Consider the following 22,729-nt stretch of genomic DNA (forward strand, 5'->3'; position numbering starts at 1 on the left):
TGGTGTCAGACAATTAACTTCCAAGTATGTATTTTGTGATGACTCACATCTGACAGTGTATCTGTATCATGCATCTGATTTTCCCTTTTTAAAACAAAACTATTAATGGACAACTGGTAATATCCAAGATTTACTGAGTGTTTTTCACATTTAGAGTAACTGTTGGCACTAAGAATGTGTTGTAGCAGAATGTCCAAGGTTCAACAAGTCTGTGTTAGTGTTGGTGAGGTCAGTGTCCACCTTATCTTTGGCTACTTTTGCAAGTAAGTTCTCCCTGTGACTAACTTGTCTGCTTTCCTAAGGCAGTAGAGTCAAACAGCATTTAGAGGGAACCCAGGGAACACTGGTACAAAAACCCAGCTCAGTCAAAGGCTGATTTTTCTGGACTCCACACAAGACAAGGATTCCCATGACATAAAGGGAAGGGGGATGGGGAAGGAGAAGAACCTCTTAGCAGTTATTTACAGAGCTTCCAGGGAGGAGCATGGGTGAGAGAAGAGGAGTGCAGGGAAAGTCAGTCAACAAGTATTTATTAAGCACTATGTGCCAAGCACTGTGTTGGGGATACAAGGAATGGCTAAAGCAGTCCTTGCCTCATGGAGCTCACATTCTAATGGGGACCGCTATGCAGAATGAGACATACATTTTGGGACATGCCTAATGAACACTAATACAGGAATTAATTTTGCTGGATTTCTGTTATGAGGATTTTCCTTTTTTTAAAAAAATTGTTCATTTGGGTAGAGGTAGTGGGAAGGAGAGATAATAAGCGCTTGTAAAAAGAAATAAATTACTAAAATATTCCTTAAAAACAATAAAAATACAATTTGTAGCTATTGATTGTTGATGTAGCCTTTGATTTTGGTCCTTGATCATTGTCCTTTGGGGGAGGGGGCAGGCTCAGAGGACCGCAAGACTAGTGTTCAAGGGCAGTTACCAAGTTAGTGACATCCACTCCAGCCCTAGCCCCAGTCCTGGCTTGCCCACCCCTAATCAAAAAAAAGGTGGTTTCTTTGATTGCCTCCAAATAGTACCACCAAATAATTTAAAGTTGGCTGGAGACTCAAGGAATAACCATTTGATACAGGCATTTTATTAGCTTTTGGATAATACAACTTTAGAGTTATGTTGCTTATCCTACAGCACATGAAAGGTGGCATGAGAGGTCATCAAGGATCCATGCAAACAAAAAAGGCAACAGTCATGGAAAAGAGGGATAACAGATGGATAGATCCAGCGATGCCCTGGTAGAACTCAGGAGCACCTTCAGTAGGTTGGAAGATGGGTGGGAGGACATGGGTAGAAATCACAGAAGATAAGAGGGCATAGTGATCTGTCAATAAGGGTTCAAAAAAATTATTCATAAAAATGGCAGCATGCAATTCTTTTTTGTTCCTGATAGGGGTTGTCAGAGACAAAATGCACAGACTCTGAAATAAAAAAGATCCCTCTGACCCCAGCCAGGATTATAGAAAACATTTTTCTTCTTCCATAACATAAAAAGCACGCATAGTTAATTCCAGGATAAAAAAGAAAAGGAAAATAAGAAAATCAATTGAATTGCATCCATGTCTTTGCATGATAGTTTTCTTGTCAGTATAACTTACCCACAAACTGCTAGTTAGTTATTTCTTATAGTCAAATAAAGGGGAATATAGATTTTTAGATTCAAACACCTCTCTCCCAAATCTCTAGGTCTTTATGAACACAGGGAGGTCATCAGTGCATTTTAGAAAAGAATATACGTAAGTTTTCTTCTACAATATTCTCAATACTGTTATGAAGATGAACAGTCTTTAGGAAGACAGGAACATGTCTCAAGTTGGGGGATGAGTGGATGGGAAATCCAGACTAGATTTGGCACAAGGAAGACAGTCAGTGCTTTAGGAGTGCTGCTTCTCCAGCTTCGGACTCCATGCTATTCTGCACCAACCTGACCCCAGTACACTGGGTAGGTAGACTTCAGAGTCTTGGCTCAGTAAGTCCTAGGCTCAGGACAAGCCCTGTACAGTAGCAGAACAGATGTTCACCTATGTCAGATGCTGTGACGAGGTGCTAAAAGACTTCTCTTTGGCCTCTCTGGCAGAAATTGTCTCTCTCGCTAACTCCTACTGTTAGGATGGTTCACTTATTTGTGGCTCCCCCCAACAGACACTTATTGAGTGTCACAAGTACTATGAAGGATGCAAAGATGATAGAGACATGGTTTAGGCTCTCAGGGAGGGTGCACAATACATCTGGGCCCTCACTATTGCTTGACAATCCTTTTCTTCTCTGTTTACTGAACCCCTTTCGTTTTCCACAATGACTATTCCAAAGCCTTTTTCAAGACTTTGATTTGTGTACACATAGCTGTCTTCTCATCCCCGTACACAACAGGCAATAGTCTAATATTTTATTGAGAAGATTACAATCATCTGACGGAAGCCCCTTCAATTGATCTCTATGTGCCTCAAAAAAGTGAGTATCATCATCCACGCTCTTGTTCTTTCATCTGGTGATAGGAGAAAAAGGGAAATCCTTGCTCCTTGGCAAGGATGCCTCTAACTCTGTCTTTTTACTTCTTGTAGGGCCTTGCTCTAGCAATGATCCCTTTCTTCTCACCCCCCTTCCCTTTTTCTTTCTCCTGGCTCCTACTCATACCCACTCATAGGCCTGCAAACTTGCTAGGAGCTCTCCAGCCCTAAACCTGTGTAATTCATGTAGTTACCTCCCCCAGCTTCCTGTCCCATTTACTGCCAGATTTCTTTAAAATTTTGTTTCCATTGAGGCTCCACCCCCTCCTTCTACCCCCTGTACATTTTCTCTTCAAGCTCTTACAATCTGGTTTCTGCTCATTCCTACCTATTTTGCTGAAAGTCCTCTCAACATTTTCTAATGATCTCCTTTCCCTTCTCTCCCCCATCCCTTTCCCCAATCTTGATCTGTAGTAACTTTTACTGAATGTCTTGACTTCCAAGACATTACAAGCATCCACCCCTACCTAGTCCACCTGGGCAGCCTGGAAAAAGATGGCTTGGAAATCCCTAAAACATTGCCCTCATTAAAAAAAGTAATTTAACAGCATATACTCTTACTGGAGTTTGCTGGGGCAGCTTGAACTGGCTTACTAGGGCTGATTGTTAAGTTTTCAGAATATTTACATCTTGAAAATTGGCAAAAGTTACAAATCAGGGCTTGATTTATTGTTTTGTGAATTGTTTAGAATTAAGACAATGATGGAGGGGGCAGCTAGGTGGTGCAGTGGATAAAGCACTGGCCCTGGATTCAGGAGGACCCGAGTTCAAATCTGGCTGCAGACACTTGACCCTTACTAGCTGTGTGACCCTGGGCAAGTCACTTAATTCTCATTGTCCTGCCCCCCCAAAGACCCTTAAAAAAAGACAGTGATGGAGAAAATGTTAATAATTCAGATTAAACAAATGAATAGATCTTGTGCCTTTTTTTTTTTTTCAAAGAGCTGGTTGTTCAACACTTACCAGTATATTCCTGCACCCTATTCATGCTGGGTCAGTAAACTTCACATTGAAAAGACATCTTTTAAAATACACGTGAACAAAAAGATACATTTTATTTTAAATCCCTTGACTTCTTTAGGATTACTGACAAAAATGTAGATGAGAAGCTAAAAGAGTACGTGAAATAGAGATTAACTGGGCTAGAAAGACCAGTCAGAATCTCTGGACAAATGTACAAGTTTAATTCCCAGAGCCTCCTCTTTTCTGTAGATGTTAGAACCCTAACTGGTAGAGAGGAGGGCAGGGGGAGGAGATGATGGTAGCTGGGGACAGAAAAAGCAAGGAATGGAGGGAGGAGGGCATAAATGGAGCCTGGAAGGTAACAAACTTCCTCCTCCCTTCCAAGGTCATTACATAGAGCTGAAATAATAAAAATAGCAAAACACTGACATTCCAACTTCACTGCTCTCAATTATAGCTGGTGAGTTTTAGTTGTACTTCTTTTTCTAAATCAACAAAACAACAGGGAAATCTAAAGCAGCAACAACAAAACCACTCTGAGGAAAATAAGTCTTTTAATGGGAAGGAGGTGGCTTTTTGTGTGTGGCAGTTGGAATGATAAATTGTACTAAGAATAGTGCATCTTACTTTGCTAAATGGTTATATGATTGCTTTTTTCAAAAAGATAATATTTCCATGTAAGAAATTTCTGATCCAAACGTTCTGGAGAACAATTTGGAACTATGCTCAAAGGGTTATAAAACTGTGCATAGGGGGCAGCTAGATGGTGCAGTGGATAGAACACCGGCCCTGGAATCAGAAGTACCTGAGTTCAAATCCGGCCTCAGACACTTAACACTTAACACTTACTAGCTGTGTGACCCTGGGCAAGTCACTTAATCCCAATTGCCTCACTAAAAAAACCAAAAAACAACAAAAAAAAACTGTGCATACCCTTTGATCCAGCAATAACAGTACTAGATATGTATCCCAAAGAGATCAAAGATAAGGGAAAACTACCTTTCTGTACAAAAATATTTATAGCAGCTCTTTTTGTGGTGGCAAAAATGGGAAACAAAGGGATGCCTATCAACTGGGGAATGGCTGAACAAGTTGTGGTATGTGATTGTGATGGAATACTGTTGTGCTAAAAATGACGAAAAACCTGGGAAAACTTACATGAACTGATGCAAAGTGGAATGAATAGAACCAGGAGACATTGTACACAGTAACAGAAACATTGTATGATGATAAATTGTGAATGACTTAGCTATTCTCAGGAATACAAAGATCCAAGGCAATTCTAAAGGACTTATGCTATCCACCTCCAGAGAAACAAATGAAGGAATCTGAATGCAGATTGAAGCTTATTTTTTTGACACTCTCTTTTTCTTTCTTTCTTTTTTTTTTTGCAAGGCAATGAGGGTTAAGTGACTTGCCCAGGGTTACACAGTTACTAAGTGTCAAGTGTCTGAGGCTGGATTTGAATTCAGGTCCTCCTGAATCCAGGGCAGGTGCTTTATCCAATGCGTCACCTAGCTGCCCCACTTTATTTTTCCTTTTTTGCAACATGGGCTAATATGGAAATAAATTTTGTATGATTTCACATATAAAACTGACATCACATTTCTTGCCTCCACGATGGGTGGGGGAGGTGTCAGAGGGAGGGAGAGAATTCAGAACTCAAAATTTTTTAAAAATGAAAGCTAAAAATAAGTAAATAACTAATTGGGGGATATTTCACCTAGTTTAGGGATGCCAAAGAATGCCTCTTTTTTGCCACTAAAGCTTAGGCATCCAACATGTCAAATGCTGACTTGAGTCTAGGGAACAGCAGGAAAACTTTAGCAAAAATGTTTTTTACCTAATTAGTTAGCCCACATGGACTAGTGTATGCTAGTAGGTCCTAACCACTTGGCTGCCACTATATTAGTGTTGCCAGTAGGCTTGGATCAGTTAGTGGCTGTAAAACTAAAGCTTAACATAATTAGCATGTTGACCCCCCCCCCCAGCCTACAGTTCCTCCTCCTCCATCATCAATAATTCTTCTTCTTTTTTTTTGCAGGGCAATGGGGGTTAAGTGACTTGCCCAGGGTCACACAGCTAGTAAGTGTCAAGTGTCTGAGGCCAGATTTGAACTCAGGTACTCCTGAATCCAGGGCCGGTGCTTTATCCACTGTGCCACCTAGCCACCCCCTTCTCCTCCTCCTCCTCCTCCACCACCACCACCACCACTGCTTGGACAAAGTACTTCTCTGAACATAAAATTTTTACATGACTTGACAATTGTGCAAAACTTTAAAAGGTTTGTGCATATATGTGTGTCTGTGTGTCATATACATGATATGATAAGCTGGGATGTGGTTAAGTCTGGATTTGAACTCAGATCTTCCTGTCTCCAGTCCCAGTCCTCTATCTACTGTGCCATCTAATTGAGGCAATTGCCCATGTTTTCACCCAAGATAAACAAACATGTGGCACAGTGAAAACAGTACAGAACTTTGGGCCTTGGTTTCCTCATATATTAAGTGTTGGGGATGAACTAGATGGTCTTTGAGGCCCCTTCCAGTTCCATAGGTATCATCTTCTTAGTGAGTGACAGGAAGCCCGGTCAGATTGTACTCTGAAGTAACTTCTAGCCAATCTGATGCAATTTTTTTGGGCAGGGCAATGGGGGTTAAGTGACTTGCCCAAGGTCACACAGCTAGTAAGTGTCAAGTGTCTGAGGCCGGATTTGAACTCAGGTCCTCCTGACTCCAGGACCAGTGCTTTATCCACTGTGCCACCTAGCTGCCCCCTGATGCACTTTTAAAATGTGCCCTATATTGTTTTAGCAAATGGCTTTTTATTAGGTGACACTTGATAACCATTACTTTGGGAAACCACTTGAAAATCCCATTTGTGTATAAATTAGGTTATATGTTATATACCCAATTAAAATGTCCAGTCATGGTAAATGTCATCTCCCCCAAATTAAAAAATATATAAATGGGGGTAGCTAGGTGGCACAGTGGATAGAGCACCGGCCCTGGATTCAGGAGGACCTGAGTTCAAATCTGGCCTCAGACACTTAACACTTACTAGCTGTGTGACCCTGGGCAAGTCACTTAACCCCAATTGCCTAACCAAAAATATATATATATATATATATAAATGAAAAAATAATTAATATTAATTTAAATGTAATCATATTCTATTTCCTTATTTTTTCAGCAGGCACTATCATTTAGTCTCATTACCCAAGACACAGTTGCATAACCTTTTCCTCTTTCTGCACTAAAAGAAGTGTGATTTTTAATCCAATACTCACTTTCTACATAAAGACTTTGATAATTCCTCTATTAGTGCCCTCCCTCTCCAAAATACCTTTAATTTACTTTGTATATGTGTGTGTATGTGTACCTGTTGTTTTTTCTGACAGACTGTAAGCTTTTTGAGGGCAGGAATTCTTTCATTCTTCCATCCTTCCTTCCTCCTTTTCTTTCTTTCTTTCTTTCTTTCTTTCTTTCTTTCTTTCTTTCTTTCTTTCTTTCTTTCTTTCTTTCTTTCTTTCTTCCTTCCTTCCTTCCTTCTTTCCTTACTCTCTTCCTCCCACCTCTCTCTCTCTCTCTCTCTCTCTCTTTCTTTCTTCTCCAATGCTTAGCACAATGCCTAAAGTAAAATAGGTGCTTTAAAAAGGCTTCTTGAATACAATTCTAGTATAAATCTCATCACCTGTCATTACAGGACTACTGAAAGGGGCTCCTAGTCTTTTCTGGCTCTTCTTTTTTCCTTTTCTGAACATCATTTGCACTAATTCCAGACTTATCATAGATATGATCATGTCGCCTCTCCACTGAAAACCCTTCATTGACTGTATTATTTACTGTGTAAAATTTAGACTCATGCCACCCTTCTTTTCCACCCCCTTTCTCATACTCTTTCCCTCCATGTACAGTATGTTTCAGATGAACTAAATTTCCCACTTTCCCCTCAATCGCCTGTATGCATATATACCCATTACTTTCCTTACTGTATTTTACTATTACAGTTCTCATTCAAAATTAAACAGGTCTAAACAACATATGTCTGTCAGCTGGGTTGTCACTAGGAAAAACCATGAAATAGAGAAAACTTATATTCAGTTTATATCCACTTTCCCTTTCAATCATAATTTTCTTCTGTTTCATGTTATCTCTTCGATTGCCTCCATCTCTCCTAGCGCCCAAATTAGGCTCCATAGGTAATTGCCTCCGTACCTAATTGCCTTTATATAAGTAATTTTATGTAATTATTCATAAAATAAATTATTACTTGCACATTATGAACTCATAATCAACTCTTGGCTACATTCACTAGAGAAAGAGGCCAATGATATACATAGTCATTAACTGCTGATAATCCCCAGACTGCTTATATTGTCCTGAAGAAAATGTTTTGAATAAGGGTGTCTCATGTTCTAGGAATTCACAATAGTTCTCCATATTTTTTTCCCTGTTTCCCATTCAACACTGGGAATGGAGATCATCACCTTTGGAACTAATACAAAACCAATCTAAGTAGAAGAACTCTTTCTAAGCTTGCTTTACATCTTCTCTTCCAGGGCAGGGAAAGAGAGGAGGTTTTAAAAATGCTAAGCTCAGCAACTGAGCCTGAACATGGAGAAGGAAACTCAAACTTCAGATAAAGTAAGAGTAAACAGAAATGGTGGAATTTGTCATGGGTAAACTAGTTGAGAAGTCACTAACTAGACTGGGAAATCCTAGACAGTATGTTTACTCTGAAGAGTAAACAGTAAACATCGGGTAAAGTATTAAGGATGATTACAACTAGCCTAGCTAGGTGGCACAGTGGCCAGGCCTGGAGTCAGGAAGACCTCAGTTCAAATCCAGTCTCAGACTCTTGACACTTACTAGCTGTGTGACCCTGGGCAAGTCACTTAACCCTGTTTGCTTCAGTTTCCTCATCTGTAAAATGAGCTGGAGAAGGAAATGGCAAACCACTCCATTTTCTTTGCCAAAAAAACCCCAAATGGAATCATCAAGAATTGGACTGAAATAACGAAAAACAACAACAATTAAGAAAAGCTCTCAAGTATACATAAGGATTGAATTTGTTGGCGGCAGTGGCACTGTCCTTCAGAGGCATCAGAGGGGGGAACTTAAAAAGTTTTATATTTATTCTGTACTTGTAGAACCAAGAAAGATCAAGAAGAGGCCACAATAATTTAAGGGGAAAAAATCACTGAAAATAAAATCTTTTTAAGTGTCAAAGACTGTACTGACACACCTCTGCTTCCATTTTCTTACTATTTCCTACAATCAATGTTGAAAATGTGAAAGGTGCTGCTGAGATTACTTTCATCCGTCAGGGTTCCATTCATACCCCCATGGCTCCCACGGAGTTTCCTTTGGTCCTGCTCAGTGAGAGGAAGAGCACCTTGCTTATACCTCTTCTCTGTATCTCTCCTACTCTTCCTTGCATCTCAGTCAACCTTTCCTTCATTAAATAATGATTTCCTTGAGAACAGGGTGTGTGTGTGTGTGTTGTCTATCTTTGAATCCCTGGTACCTAACCTAGTTCTTTGCATGGCGTAGGTGCTTGAAACATGTTGATTAGGTTTGTTGACTCAAAGGGATGTGCAGGGACCATCATTATACAGTCATAAAATATCCCCCAAGGCCAATAATATCCATGTCCATATCTGCACATGACTGTATATTTCAGTATGCTGTAGAGAGGCAGCAAGGTGTAGAGAATTTTTCCTTCCTTTCCTGGCTAAACTCCTTGAGAAGGCTGTCTATACTTGTGGTTGTTGTTGAGTCATTCAGTCATGTCTGATTCTTTGAGATCCCATAGACTTGTCTATGGGGTTTTCTTGGCGAAAATACTGGAATGGCTTGCCACTTTCTTCTCCACAGTACCCCATTTTACAGATGAAGAACTGAGGGGTTAATTCACCTGCCCAGGGACTACACAGCTAGTTAAGTATCTGAGGCTGGATTTGAACTCAGATCTTCCTAACTTCGGGCCCAGCACTCTATCCACTGCATCACCTAGTGGCCCCTATTTCCTTTTCTCTCCTTATTTTCCTTCTCTACAGTCTCTTATCTTCAGACTCCTGACTCCATTTGCAACTTCTCTCTCCAAAGTTACCAAATGATCTCATAAACTGCCACATCTAATGGCCTGTTTTCAATGTTCATCCTCTTGACCTCTCTGCAGTCTTTGACATTAACAATCACCCTCTTCTTCTTGATTTTCTCTTCTTGATAGGTTTCCATGATACAACTCTTTCCTGGTTCTCCTCCCAATTATCTGACTGTTACTTCTCAATCTTCTCTGTTGTGTATTCATCCAGGTCACACCCACTAACTAGGGGTATCCCACAGGGCTCTGTCATGGCCTCTCTTCTTCCTCTGTACAGTTTAACTTAGTGATCTCATCTGCTTCCATGAATTCAATTATCATCATCTCTCTGCTGATGGTTCTCAGATCTTATCCAGCTTTAACCTTTCCCCTAGTCTCCAAATTCAGATGTCCAAATGTCTGTTGGAAAACTCAAACTAGATGTCCCAGAGACATCTTAAATTTGACACAAGCAGAACTGAATTCATTATCACTTTCCTCAAGTCCTCTCCCCTCCCCCCAAATTTCCCTCTTACTTCCAAGAACACCCCCATCCTTCCAGCCTTCCAGGATCACTACCTCAATCCTTGATTCCTCATGTCCCCTTACCCCCTCCCATCCAAACTGTTGCCAAGGCCTCTTGATTTATCTTTGTCAAATCTTTTTACTTATGCCCCCTTCTATCCTCTGACACTGCAGTCTCCCTGGGGTAGGCCCTCGTTACTTCATGCCTGGACTATTCCAATAGCCTGCTAGCTGTTCTCCTTGCTTCAAGTCTCTCCCCACTCCAGTCCATTCTTCATTCAGCAGTCAATGTGATCTTCCCAAAGTGTGTCTGACCATGTTACTGCCCTTCTCTCCCCAATTCCATACACTCCAGTGTCATTAGAAGCCTTTCACAACCTGGCTCCCTCCTCCCTTTCCATCCTCTGCCATCCAGTGACATTGGCTTCCCTGTTCCTTGAACAAGACACTCAATTTCCAGACTCTGGACACTTTCCCTCTTGTTCCTCATGCCTGGAATGATTTCCATCCTCATGTTTGCCTCCTCGCTTCCTTCAAGTCCCAGCTAAAATCCTACTTTCTACAGTGTGTTAAATTGTATCTTGTTCTGGTCCCCTGACCACTCCCCTCCCCTTCTAATCAGTATAGTCAGTTTATAAATAGCCAGTATAAAGTGGCGATAGCGTTCCTACTAAGATAGCAAAGGGGAACCTAGAAGTCATGTAGAAACTATCCCAAAGATCAAAGAAGCATAATTTGCAATTATTTCATATATTAACCAAAACTGTGCTGAAATCAGTGGAATCCAGCTAGGCCTTGCTACCAGGTCCTTTTGGTCCTATGATAAGTAAATCTCAGATAAGCTCCAGGCATCTTCATTATGACCAGCAGAACACCAAATGATGCTGATAGCTTTGAGATGATGTGGATATATTAATCTTAAAGTTTTACTAAGAACTTTCAGAAGATTTTGACTTTTTGTTGTTGTTTTTTGTGGGGCAATGAAGGTTAAGTGACTTGCCCAGGGTCATACAGCTAGTGTCAAGTGTCTGAGGCAGGATTTGAACTCAGGTCCTCCTGAATCCAGGGCTGGTGCTTTATCCACTGCACCACCTAGCTGCCCCAGATTTTGACATGTTAACGAACTAACTCCAAGGTGGCATGGATGAGTTTTTCTCCTAAAACCTATAAAAATGAGACCATAAACTCTCCCCACCCCATTCCCCAGTATTCTTTCCATCCCTATTATATGCATGATACTGAGTGCTCCTAATTTTAATCCATGGTTATGTGAGTGATTATCTGTGCCTCTCCCCTCTCTCCATTTTCTTCCCTATGCTACCTGTCTGTCTCCTTTCACCACCCTATCCCCGTCTTCACACCATCTGCTTCTGTACTCCTTTCACCTCTTTTCTCTGCCTATTCAACCCTTCACCCTCTGTGCTTTCTTTTTTTTTTTTTTTTGGTGAGGCAATTGGGGTTAAGTGACTTGCCTAGGGTCACACAGCTAGTAAGTGTTAAGTGTCTGAGGCTGGATTTGAACTCAGGTCCTCCTGAATCCAGGGCCAGTGTTCTATCTACTGCACCACCTAGCTGCCCCATCCCTCTGTGCTTTCTTTGTTTTTGCAGGCAATGGGGATTAAGTGACTTGCCCAGGGTCACACAGCTAGTAAGTGTCAAGTGTCTGAGGCCGGATTTGAACTCAGGCACTCCTGAATCCAGGGCTGGTGCTTTAACCACTGTGCCATCTAGCTGCCTCCCTTTGTGCTTTCTTAAAGTCTAATTGTAGCCTCACTTCTCGTTACCATCATGATCTTTCCTGGTGAGTACCTCAACAACTTGGAGTGCCTGCCTCATTTCATAATTTCATAAATTAATGAGCAATTCATAACAGAAGCCTTTCCAGATCGCCCTTAATGCTGGTCCTTTCCCTTTGCTGATTGTCTACAATTTATAGATCTTGTTTGTATATAGATATTTTTATGTCATCTCTCCCATTAAATTGTGACCTCTTTGAGAACAGGGGCTCTCTTGCCTTTTTTGGGGGGGTATCCTCAGGTACAGTGCCTGGCTCATAGTAGGTGTTTAATAAATGCTTGGTGGCTGATTCAATAGAGTGCTGGACTTGGAATCAGAAAGACTTGGGTAAAAATCCATCCTCAAGTGACTATTCGCTCTGTGACCCTTGGCAAGCACCTTAACTTTTCTGTACCTGAGGTTCCTCATCTGTACAAGGAGGGAATTGTACTTGAGAACATCTTCCAGTGCTCAGTCTGTGATTTCAGTTATGTGGGGAAAGAGCATGGACAGGGATGGAACTCATACCTTTTCTTATACAACAGCTTTATTGGACTCTTTGGACCATGATAAACTTCATCAGTCCAGTAGCATGAAAATGTCTCTAGTTCAGGTGAACGGCACTTGGTATACTGAGGCTTCCCAGAGGGCTCTGCAAAACAGAACAGAGAAGAAAAATATGATCCCACTGCTAGCAAAATAATAAATATATGAAAATAAACTTTTTTTAACAGTCTAGAGTGACTAAAAAGTCAACCAAAGCAGAATGGGGATAATACTTGTATTATCTTGGTCTACCATATCTAAGAGGCAACAGGAAATCCTGGTAGATTTTCTTTTTTTTTGGTGAGGCAATTGAGGTTAAGTGACTTGCCTAGGGTCACACAGCTAGCAAGTGTTAAGTGTCTGAGGTTGGATTTGAACTCAGGTCCTCCTGACTCCAGAGCTGGTGCTCTATCCACTGAGCCACCTAGCTGCCACCTGGTAGATTAAAAAAAATTCTGAATTATACTTTTACACCAAGCAGCCTTAATGCAAGTTTCTCCCTGAATCTCAAGAGTACACAATTCATTTACTTGAAGAAACATGATTTTTGTTTTCCTTTTTTTTTTTTGTCTATAGATCGGAGCAAAGGAACGATCTCAAGACTGCATTAGGATTTCAGCATTCAAGGTGGAGGAAGAAGCATTAGGGGGAAAAGAACACTGGAGAGGAGGCAGGAAAACAAACAAACCACTTTAGAAGCCTGCTTAATTCTATTCCACAGAATCTCACTGAACATCTGTTGTGTACAGAGCATTGTGCTATAAGAAATATAATAGACTACGTGATAGGTGTAAAACAAAGTGGCTATGGGAAATCTGAGGGTGATGGTCTTGGCAACAGTGTGGATCAGGGAAGGCTTCTTGGGGGAGGTGGTGTTTGAAATGGGCTTTAAAAGAAGATTAAAAATTTAGAAGGTTAAGAGAGGAAGGAGAACATTACAGCCATGAACAGCATGAGCAAAAAAATGGAGGGAGGAAACTTCAGGGAATGTTCAGGAGAGACAATAGTATATTTTGGCTGGAGGATAGAGTATATGGAAGTAAGTGATGTATGATTAAGGTCAGAAAATCAATGAGGTGTCAGATTTAAATATAAAGAAGCCCCAATTTGTGGGTAATAGGGCATCTCTGAAGATATTTGAACAAAAAAGTGAAATGATATTCTATACACCTAGAATATTCTCCATCTCTCTTAATCTTTTGCATTTCTACCCATAATTTAGAGCAGGATTCAGCAAACTAGGATTTGTGGGCCAAATCTCACCCACTGCCTGTTTTTTTACAGTCTGAGGGCTAAGGATTTTTTTTTTACATTTACTATTCTTAGCTTTTGGGCTGTGTAAAAACAGGCAGTGGGACAGATTTGGCTCTCACTTTGCAGTTTGCTGACCCCTGATTGAGAGCCGATTCAAACCTAGGCAGATGGAAGATGATTCTGTCAGTGGTTAAAGACAGATTAGAGGGGGATAGAGTGGAAGTAGGAAAAAAATCTCTGAGGTGTTGGAAATGAGTTCTTTTACATGAGCAGTAACAGTTGGAATACGAATGAGGAGACTGATTTGAAATGGAATAAACAGTATGTAACTGATAGAGGAGGTAAGGGAGAATAAGCAAAGCTGATATGAAAGTTTTGACTACTAAAGTTTTTGGTGAAAGATAATGTTGGGTTTTGGACATAATAAGTTTAACAAGCCACTGGAACAACCAGATAGAGGATGTCATTGCCAATTACAGACGTGGGTCTAGAATTCAGAAAAAGAAGTCAGAATTAAAGATGTAGATTGGGAATTCCTCTGCATAGAGCAGGCATTCTTTTTTTTTTTTTTGTGGGGCAATGGGGGTTAAGTGACTTGCCCAGGGTCACACAGCTAGTAAGTGTCAAGTGTCTGAGGCAGGATTTGAACTCCAGTCCTCCTGAATTCAGAGCTGGTTCTTTATCCACTGTGTGACCTAGCTGCCCCTTAATTGTTTTTCTTTATAAACACTCTTCTGGTCCATGACACAGAAAAGGTTTATAACTTCTGAGTTAGAGGAAATAGTCAAAGCCATAGGAATCAATGAGATTGCCAAAGGAGAGTGTGCAGAGAAAGAATATGGCTGTGATAAGATGTTAGGGGAATATCAAACTTTGAGGGATAACGAAGAGGACAAGGAGCCAGGAGCAAAGAAAAGAGAAGTGAGCAAAGAGGTAGGATGAGAACCAGTCTATTATCCCTGCCTCTGAAGCCAAAGGACAAGAGCCATTCTCCATAAGGAGGGTGTCATCAACAGTAACCAGGGCTACAAGAAGGTCAAAGATGATGCAGACTGAGATTTGATTAAAGGAAAAATCAGTGTTCTTTGAGGGGACAGTTTTATACAGTGGTGGGGGAAGAAACCAGATTACAGGGGCGTTGAGAAGGCAGAGAATGTGAGGTTGCACATGTATCACATGGAGACAACTTTTTCAAGAAGTTTAGCATTGGAGATGAGCAAAGAGAAAGTGGCTAGATAGAATAGAAAGTCAAGGGAAGGTTGGTTTTTTCCGCCTAGGATTTAAGACATCTGAGCACATTTGTAGATATATGGGGAAAAGTCCCTGGAAAGGGATTGGTGGATTTGCATGAGAGAGGGAATAATTGAAGGAGTCAAGTTTTGGAAGGCCAGAGGGGATGGGTTGAAAAGCACAGGTAAAAGAACTATCTCTACCTCTCTGGGCCTTAAACATCCTGTAAACTCAGTTTTAAAGTTATATAACTTTCTATAGTAAGGACTAAGATCTGGAAGGGACCTTAGAGGCCATCGACCCATCTAAGGCTAGATTCTAGTCCATTCTCTTCATTTTAGGGGTCAGGAAAATGAGGACCAGCTGGGGAAAGGACCTAAAGTTACACTAGGTCCTGGATTCCAGATGCAGTACTCTCTCCCTCACCATTCCAGAAGAATACAACATGTACTATAACTCGTTTAAAGTCATCATTTGAAGTCACATGCTACCACTGAATGATTAGAACTTAATTTGTCTTCATTATATAAATTATCTTTGAATAGATAGGATAGAAAATACCAGTAACCTCAAGTTTCCTTTATATCTTTTGTATTATGCATGTTGCAAAAGGGCAGGGGCGTGCTAGTAAATGTTTTACAACTGGCTTGAGGGGACGGGGAGAGGGATGTTCACAGGATACACTTTTATGTTAAGTGTATATTATTGACATTTTCTCCATCACTTTCTTAAATCTAGACAATCAACAGAATAATCAACCAAGGGCTGATTTGTAGTGTTTGATAATTTCCAAGGTGTAAATGCTCCCATTGAAAATTCTCAAATTTATGTCATTCCTCAAAATACAAACAAGTAAGAAAAATGACCATTATTAACTTTAAAACTTCTGATTATCATAAGAGGTAAAAACCAATATAAACCCCATTTTGTTGCTTAAACTTAGCAATGCTATGGTGTCTCTGTTTCTTCTTAACTCCAGATGTATGGAAAGTTGCATATTCTCTCTCCATCTTGAGTCAGAGACAGGAAATTCATGGTTTTGGTGTTAATGTGATGAAGTGTGTGCCAACATCTGGTGCACTGACATACACATGTCATGAAGAAAGCTCCCTTTTGCACTGTATTGGGATGTGACAATGCTTTGAGTCAGAGGAATAACAAGGGAGAGGTAAGTGAGGCATCATTTGGGGTGCATAAAACTGAGGGGCCATAGAAATATGTATAAAATACATATCAACTATCACAAGAATGTCATGTCACTAGAATGGAAAGGAGGGTTTGGCACAATTGCACATTTTTGCTTCAGGTACTTGGTCTTGGTGTCATCCTTGATTCTTTTTTTTTTTTTTTTTGGTGGGGCAATGGGGGTTAAGTGACTTGCCCAGGGTCACACAGCCAGCAAGTGTCAAGTGTCTGAGGTCGGATATGAACTCAGGTCCTCCTGAATCCAAGGCTGGTGCTTTATCCACTGTGCCACCTAGCTGCCCCCTCATGCTTGATTCTTCATGTTCTCTCACTGCATGCTCTCCTTAGAATGTATAATTAGACATGAAGTCATCTTTTGTTCTGCCATGTAAATGGAAATTCTAATTATTTTCAATTATTTGTTAAGTTCAGAATAAGAAGAAAATTAAATGAAAAAAATTAAGTATCTCAAGAGACTGATGAAAGATGAGCAATCTAGCAAGTCCTCAAAGATTTTAATTTTATCTGAGCCATATGCAAAAAATGTTCCTAACTTGAAAGTCAAAGGCCTATGCCTCTGAGGCAGCTAGGTGCTCCAGTAGTAAGAATACCAGAATCAGGAAGAACCAAGGCCATATTTTACCTTAAGACATTTACTAGCTGTGTGACCTGCCTCAGTTTACTCAACTGTTGTTGTAAAAGAATCAAATGAGATAATATATGGAAAGTTCTTAGCACAACCTGGCACATTTGTTATTGTTGTGGTGGTGGTTCAGACATTTCAATTGTGTCCAACTCTTTGTGACCCTATTTGGGGTTTTCTTGACAAAGATACTGGAGTGGTTTGCCATCTCCTTCTCCAGCTCATTTTACAGATGGGTAAACTGAGGCAAAAAGGGTTAAGTGACTTGCCCACTTACCCATTTAGTAAGTTTTTGGGGCCAGATTTGAACTCATGAAGATGAGGCTTCCTGACTCCAGGTCTGGTACTCTAAGCTGTACCACCTAGATTCCCTCCCTGGAACACGGTGGGTGGTTAATAGATTCTCATTTCCTTATACTTTCAGCGTGACTAGTATTCCTTTGAGTATATTTATTCAATTCTGTTTTGTCTTGGCTTTTTTTTTTTTTTTGCAGGGCAATGGGGGTTAAGTGACTTGCCCAGGGTCACACAGCTAGTACGTGTCAAGTGTCTGAGGCCGGATTTGAACTCAGGTACTCCTGAATCCAGGGCCTGCGCTTTATCCATTGCATCACCTAGCTGCCCCCTTGTCTTGGCTTTTTAAATGAGTGATCTGTACCTTCCCACTTCTGTGTGACTGTTGATTGCTAATATTAAGGCACAATTTCTTCTCTGTTTTTTGGAAAGAGGTTCTTTTAATCCAGGGCAAACAATCCTTGGTGAGTGAGACTTAACAGGTGGAAATGTATGATATTGCAATGAAACAGAAAATGTTGCTTTCTGGCCAAAGAAAGTGGCCACTTAAGATTTCTGAAAAAGGAATTGGTAAAAATAAATCTGTTACTGAAGTCTTTGGGGACATATGCATCATATTAATTAAGGCCATACATTAATGAAGAATAAACTGGACAGGAAAATAAACAGAGCAGCAACTAAAAGTGCCCTAAAAGAGGCTCTTTGGTTGAGGAAAGGGACAAAATTCCAAATATTTAACTCCTAATTTTTTTTTTGTGGGGCAATGAGGGTTAAGTGACTTGCCCAGGGTCACATAGCTAGTTAAGTGTCCAGTGTCTAAGATCAGATTTGAACTCAGGTCCTCCTCAATCCAGGGCTAGTGCTTTATCCACTGTACCACCTAGCTGCCCCATAACTCCTAAAATTAAGGGAACCATGGGATAGGAATCATGGGTTTTAGAGTTGGGAGGGACCTTAGAGATCATCTAATTAAAATCACCCATTTTACAGGTGAGGCAATTGAGGCCTGGAGAAGTTAAGTGACTTCTTTGTCTGAAGTTATATAAAGAGCAGAGCTGCTCTGTGAACCTGGGGTCTCTGATACCAGTGTTCCTCCACTACAATCTGACAGTCAGGCTCTGCACCTCCATCTGGTCTCAATTGCTGGGAATGTGCATAAGTAATTGACTAAAAGATCTTGAATTTACCCAGAAACTTGGAGGAAATTATCTCTGCTATTATGCTACTGTTTTTATAGCTGCAAATAGAAGACTGGAGGCATCTTGGCATAGTGGATAGAGGGCTAATCTTGGAGGGTGGAAGAGGTAGGTTCAAGGCCTGTCTCTGACATAGAATGAGCCCTGTGACCACAGGCAAGTTAATTAACATCTCAGTAACAACAGAAGACAGGGTTACTTCCCTACTTCCCAGGGAGGTATGAGGAAGGCCATTTAACTTTACCAATATGCTTTGGAAAGCAAAAGTACTTTGCAGGTTTGATGCTGTCCCCAGGCTGAGCTCCCAGAGATTAAGCTACTTAGAGATTAAGTTGCCTTCTTACAAGGTTCTTTCAGAACTTGTTACTCAAGTCTTTATCTGCCTTATACCAAATTCTGCTCTGTTTTCTCATGCTGTCTGTGCTCTAGCAAGCCCCATCTCCCTCCCACTTCACTTAGAATGTTCCCTTGGGACCCTGGATTCTGATAGTTGAGTTTTCTAGGTAGAACAAGGTCACCATACCCCTTTCTGATCATTTCTAAACCATGCCTCTCAATGTGACCTCCTTCTTCCACCCTCCACCCCAAATGAAATGAATTTATATAACCATGAAGTCAGTGAATGTTAAGGTACTGAAACAGAAGGAAGGTACACATTTATCTCCAAAAGACTTATAAAATAAAAACAAACAGACAAACAGACAAACCAGGTCTCATTTGCTTAGAATTTGCTGTTTCTTTGACCACATGTTCTCAGTTGGTCAGTCAATTAGGATTTATTAAGTGCCAAGCACTTTGCTAATCATGAGGGATATAAAGAAAGGGAAAATATAGTCCCTGCTCTCAAAGAGCTCATATTCTAATGGGGGGGGTCAACATACAAACAAGATCTATGTATGTATCTATGTATGTATCTATCTATCTGCCTAGCTATCTATGTAGCTATCTATGTATCTATCTATCTGCCTATCTGTCTGTCTATCTATCTATCTATCTATCTATCTATCTATCTATCTATCTATCTATCTATCTATCTATCTATCTATCTGTCTATCTACCTATCTGCCTATCTATGTATCCATCTATCTATCTATCTGCCTATCTACCTACCTACCTGTCTGTCTGTCTATCTATCTATCCATCTATCCATCATCTATCTATCTACCTATCTGCCTATCTATTTATGTATCTATCTACCTACCTATCTACCTGTCTATCTATCTATCTATCTATCTATCTATCTATCTATCTATCTATCTATCTATCTATCTATCTATCTATCTATCTATCTATCTGTCTGTCTATCTATCCATCTATCCGTCTATCTATGTATCTATGTATCTATCTATCCATCTATCTTTGTATCTATCTATGTATCTACCTATCTATCTACCTGTCTGTCTATCTATCTATCTATCTATCTATCTATCTATCTATCTATCTATCTATCTATCTATCTATCTATCTATCTATCTATCTATCTACCTATCTATCTACCTATCTATCTATCTATCTATCTATCTATCTATCTATCTATCTATCTATCTATCTATCTATCTATCTATCTATCTATCTATCATCTCTCTCTTTCTCCCTTCCTCTCTCCCTCCCTCTCTCTCTCTCCCTCCCCCCCCCTCTCACTCTCCAGGATAAATTAGAAATAATTAACAGAGAGAAGGTACTATAATTAAGGGTGATCTGGAAAGGCTTCCTGCAGAAGGTGGGATGTTATCTGGGATGGGAAGGAACCCAGGAGGCAGAGAAAAGGAGAAAGAGCATTGTGGACATGGAGGAGAGTCAGAAAAAATGCAGGGGATTGGGAGATGGTGTGTCTTGTTCAAGGAACAACAAGGAGGCCAATGTCATTGGATCTGAGTACTTGGTTGAAGAGGGGGAGGTAGTAGGAGTAAGAAGACTGTAAAGGGAAGAGGAGGCCAGATTAAGAAGGACTTTACAAGACAGAGTATTTTATATTTGATCTTGGAAGCAAGAGGGAGTTCCTGGAGAGGATTGAATGGGGGTAGAGGAACATGACCTGGTCAGACCTGGGTTTTGGGAAGGCCAATTTGATGGGTTCAGTTTATTCAGGTTCAAGATTCAGTGAATCAATACTCATCTAAGACCTTGTGACCATTTGGGGATTCATTTTTTTGGTGGGATTTTATTGATTTGTTGAATTCTATTAATTTATATTAAAGTTACAATTTTACTCATCTACTAAAAATATGAATGCTATCAGCACAGTACAAATGAATCTTATGTATTAGAGCTTAAATGCCATGATCAATTCTCACACAGACCAAATTTCTCAGTCACAGCCCTAGAAAATAAACTGTCAAAATAATAGGCCCTGAGAGAGTAGGCAAACACCCAGTGATTTTTGTCCTTTTCCAGAGGTCAAGAGAAGAGCAGGAGAACAATTCTCCTTATTATCCATGCTCTCTAGGGCATTACCCAGGGGATCCCCAAATTCGATAAACCCTGCTTAGTAACCTGGCACCATGGGAATATTCCTAGCCTACTTGGAAGTCCTGCTTTGTCTTTAGAAACAGGTACTACTATGATCACGGCTGAACATCAACACTAGAAAATAGCTGGGGCTGATTTTTTTTTATTAGCTATGAGGACTTGGGTGTGACCTTTCCTCAGGTCCTAACTGGTATCACGACAAAAGCAATGAGAACAATAGCGGCAGCCATGAAAATGACCTTACAGGTCTTCTCTCTTAACAAACCGATGAGATAAGCAGGAAAGGAGGAAATATGACAGAGAAAAAAACCCTGAAGCCCAGAGAGCTACCCAGACTTGCTCTAGGTCACACAGCTGGAGTACCCATGATAAAGCTGGAATTCAAACTCAGGTGTCCTGTCTCCAAACCCATTGTATTTTCCCACCACATTTGTCACTGAGGCTTTGAAATGGGATTGTTTCAGAAAAGAGGGAGTAAGAAAGTAAGACAGATGCTTTTTTTCCTTCTTGTTAAGTCACATCTCCAGAGCTCAAAATCACCCTACAATACACTTAGAGAGCTTGGAAAAGGAGTGTGAGAAAACTGAAGGCTTAGAGAACCTAATGGTCACAAAGATGATTTGCTAGCTGGTGACACATCAAGGACCAGAAGCCAACTCTCCTGAGTCAGTACTCTTCCTAGACGGCCATGTTATTTCTCCTTCTTGAGGCTCTTTGCTGTGAGATACATCAGAGTTATGTGTTATGGTTATAGTCAGGGCTGTGGGGCTCTTGGGACTAATGAAGGATATTTTAAATCTACTTGCAAAAACTGCTCATTGTAATCTTGTCTGACTCAGTGGTAGGCTCTATAAAGGCAGCAAGGGATCTCAAAATCATAGGATCATAGATCTAAATTTAAGAAGAGTCTTAGATTCCATTGAGTTCGACCTCCTTGTTTTCCATTTGAGGAAACTGAGGCCCAGGGGGGTTAAGTGATTTGTCCAAGGTCACACAGGTAGGAAACATCAGAAGCAGGATCTGCACCCAAGTGATTTGAAAAGGATAGTGTGCTGATAGTTCTTGCAAAATTACTGCTGGAAGATATTCAAACTTCAGCTTCATTAGTTATGGATATTCGTTTTTAAAAATAAAATAGGATGATAGATATCATGGGTCAGTGAAAAAAAACAACACACACACAAGTGACTTTGGAGTCAGAAGACCTGAGTTTGAATGTAAGCTCAGTTACTTAATGTTTGTATGACACTGGGACAGTCACTTGTTCTTTCTGGGCCTCAGCTTCCTCATGACTAAAACAAGAAGGAAGTAACCTAGATAATCTCTAAATCCTTTATGGCTTTAATTCCTGTGATCCTTTTAATTAAAGTTAACTGGACAAATTAGGAAGGTAACCATTGTGCCTCTCAATAATTCCCAGTGCTTCAATGAAGTGTGTATAGGATGTAGCTGTGGGTCCCAAGAGGGCAGAGATTACTTATTGTTGTATTTCCCAGAGTGCTCAGTGCAATGAAGGAATGAAATGACTGTTGGATGAATGTATGATCTCACTTTGATGTAAACAAGTACTTCTTCCACGCAGAGGGAAGAAAAACAAATAACAAAAAAGAAAAAAAGATCATTTCTTACTAAGAGGATCAATGAACACCTTCCTTGCCCCTGAAATTCAATACAAAGAACCCCAATAAAAATGGTACAAGGGACTCTCAAACAAAACAAAATAAAATTTGTGGAATAATAATAATTCATATTTCTAGATCACTTTAAGTTTTACAAAGTGCTTTCCTCATATCAACCCAGTGAGCTAGGAGCTGCAAGTATTCATACTCCTACTTTACAGATAAGGAAACTGAGATGCTCAGAGGCTAAGTAAATTATCCACTTACATAACTTGCTAGTGTTAACACTGTAATTCCAAACCAGTTATGGACTCCAAATTCAGAGCTCTTTTCACTAAGCCATATTTGTTTCCTACCTTAAATGAAATAAGTGTGTATGTGTGGGAGACTAAAAATGAAGTATGCCTGAAAAATAAAAAGGGAAAT

General features: G+C 40.3%; 1 protein-coding gene across 2 annotated transcripts in view; it reads right to left on the bottom strand.

Moving 5' to 3' along the window:
* The window catches only part of GHR (growth hormone receptor), a 356,653-nt gene that overhangs the window by 25,937 nt on the left and 307,987 nt on the right, over window positions 1-22,729 (bottom strand). For both annotated transcript variants that reach the window (XM_043990446.1, XM_043990453.1), the window contains one exon: window positions 12,396-12,519. In XM_043990446.1, coding sequence (XP_043846381.1) covers window positions 12,396-12,519 — 124 coding nt within the window. The remainder of the gene's footprint in view (window positions 1-12,395; window positions 12,520-22,729) is intronic.

Source organism: Dromiciops gliroides, chromosome 1 (genome assembly GCF_019393635.1).
Source record: "Dromiciops gliroides isolate mDroGli1 chromosome 1, mDroGli1.pri, whole genome shotgun sequence".
In the NCBI taxonomy this organism is placed as follows: Eukaryota; Metazoa; Chordata; class Mammalia; order Microbiotheria; family Microbiotheriidae; genus Dromiciops; species Dromiciops gliroides.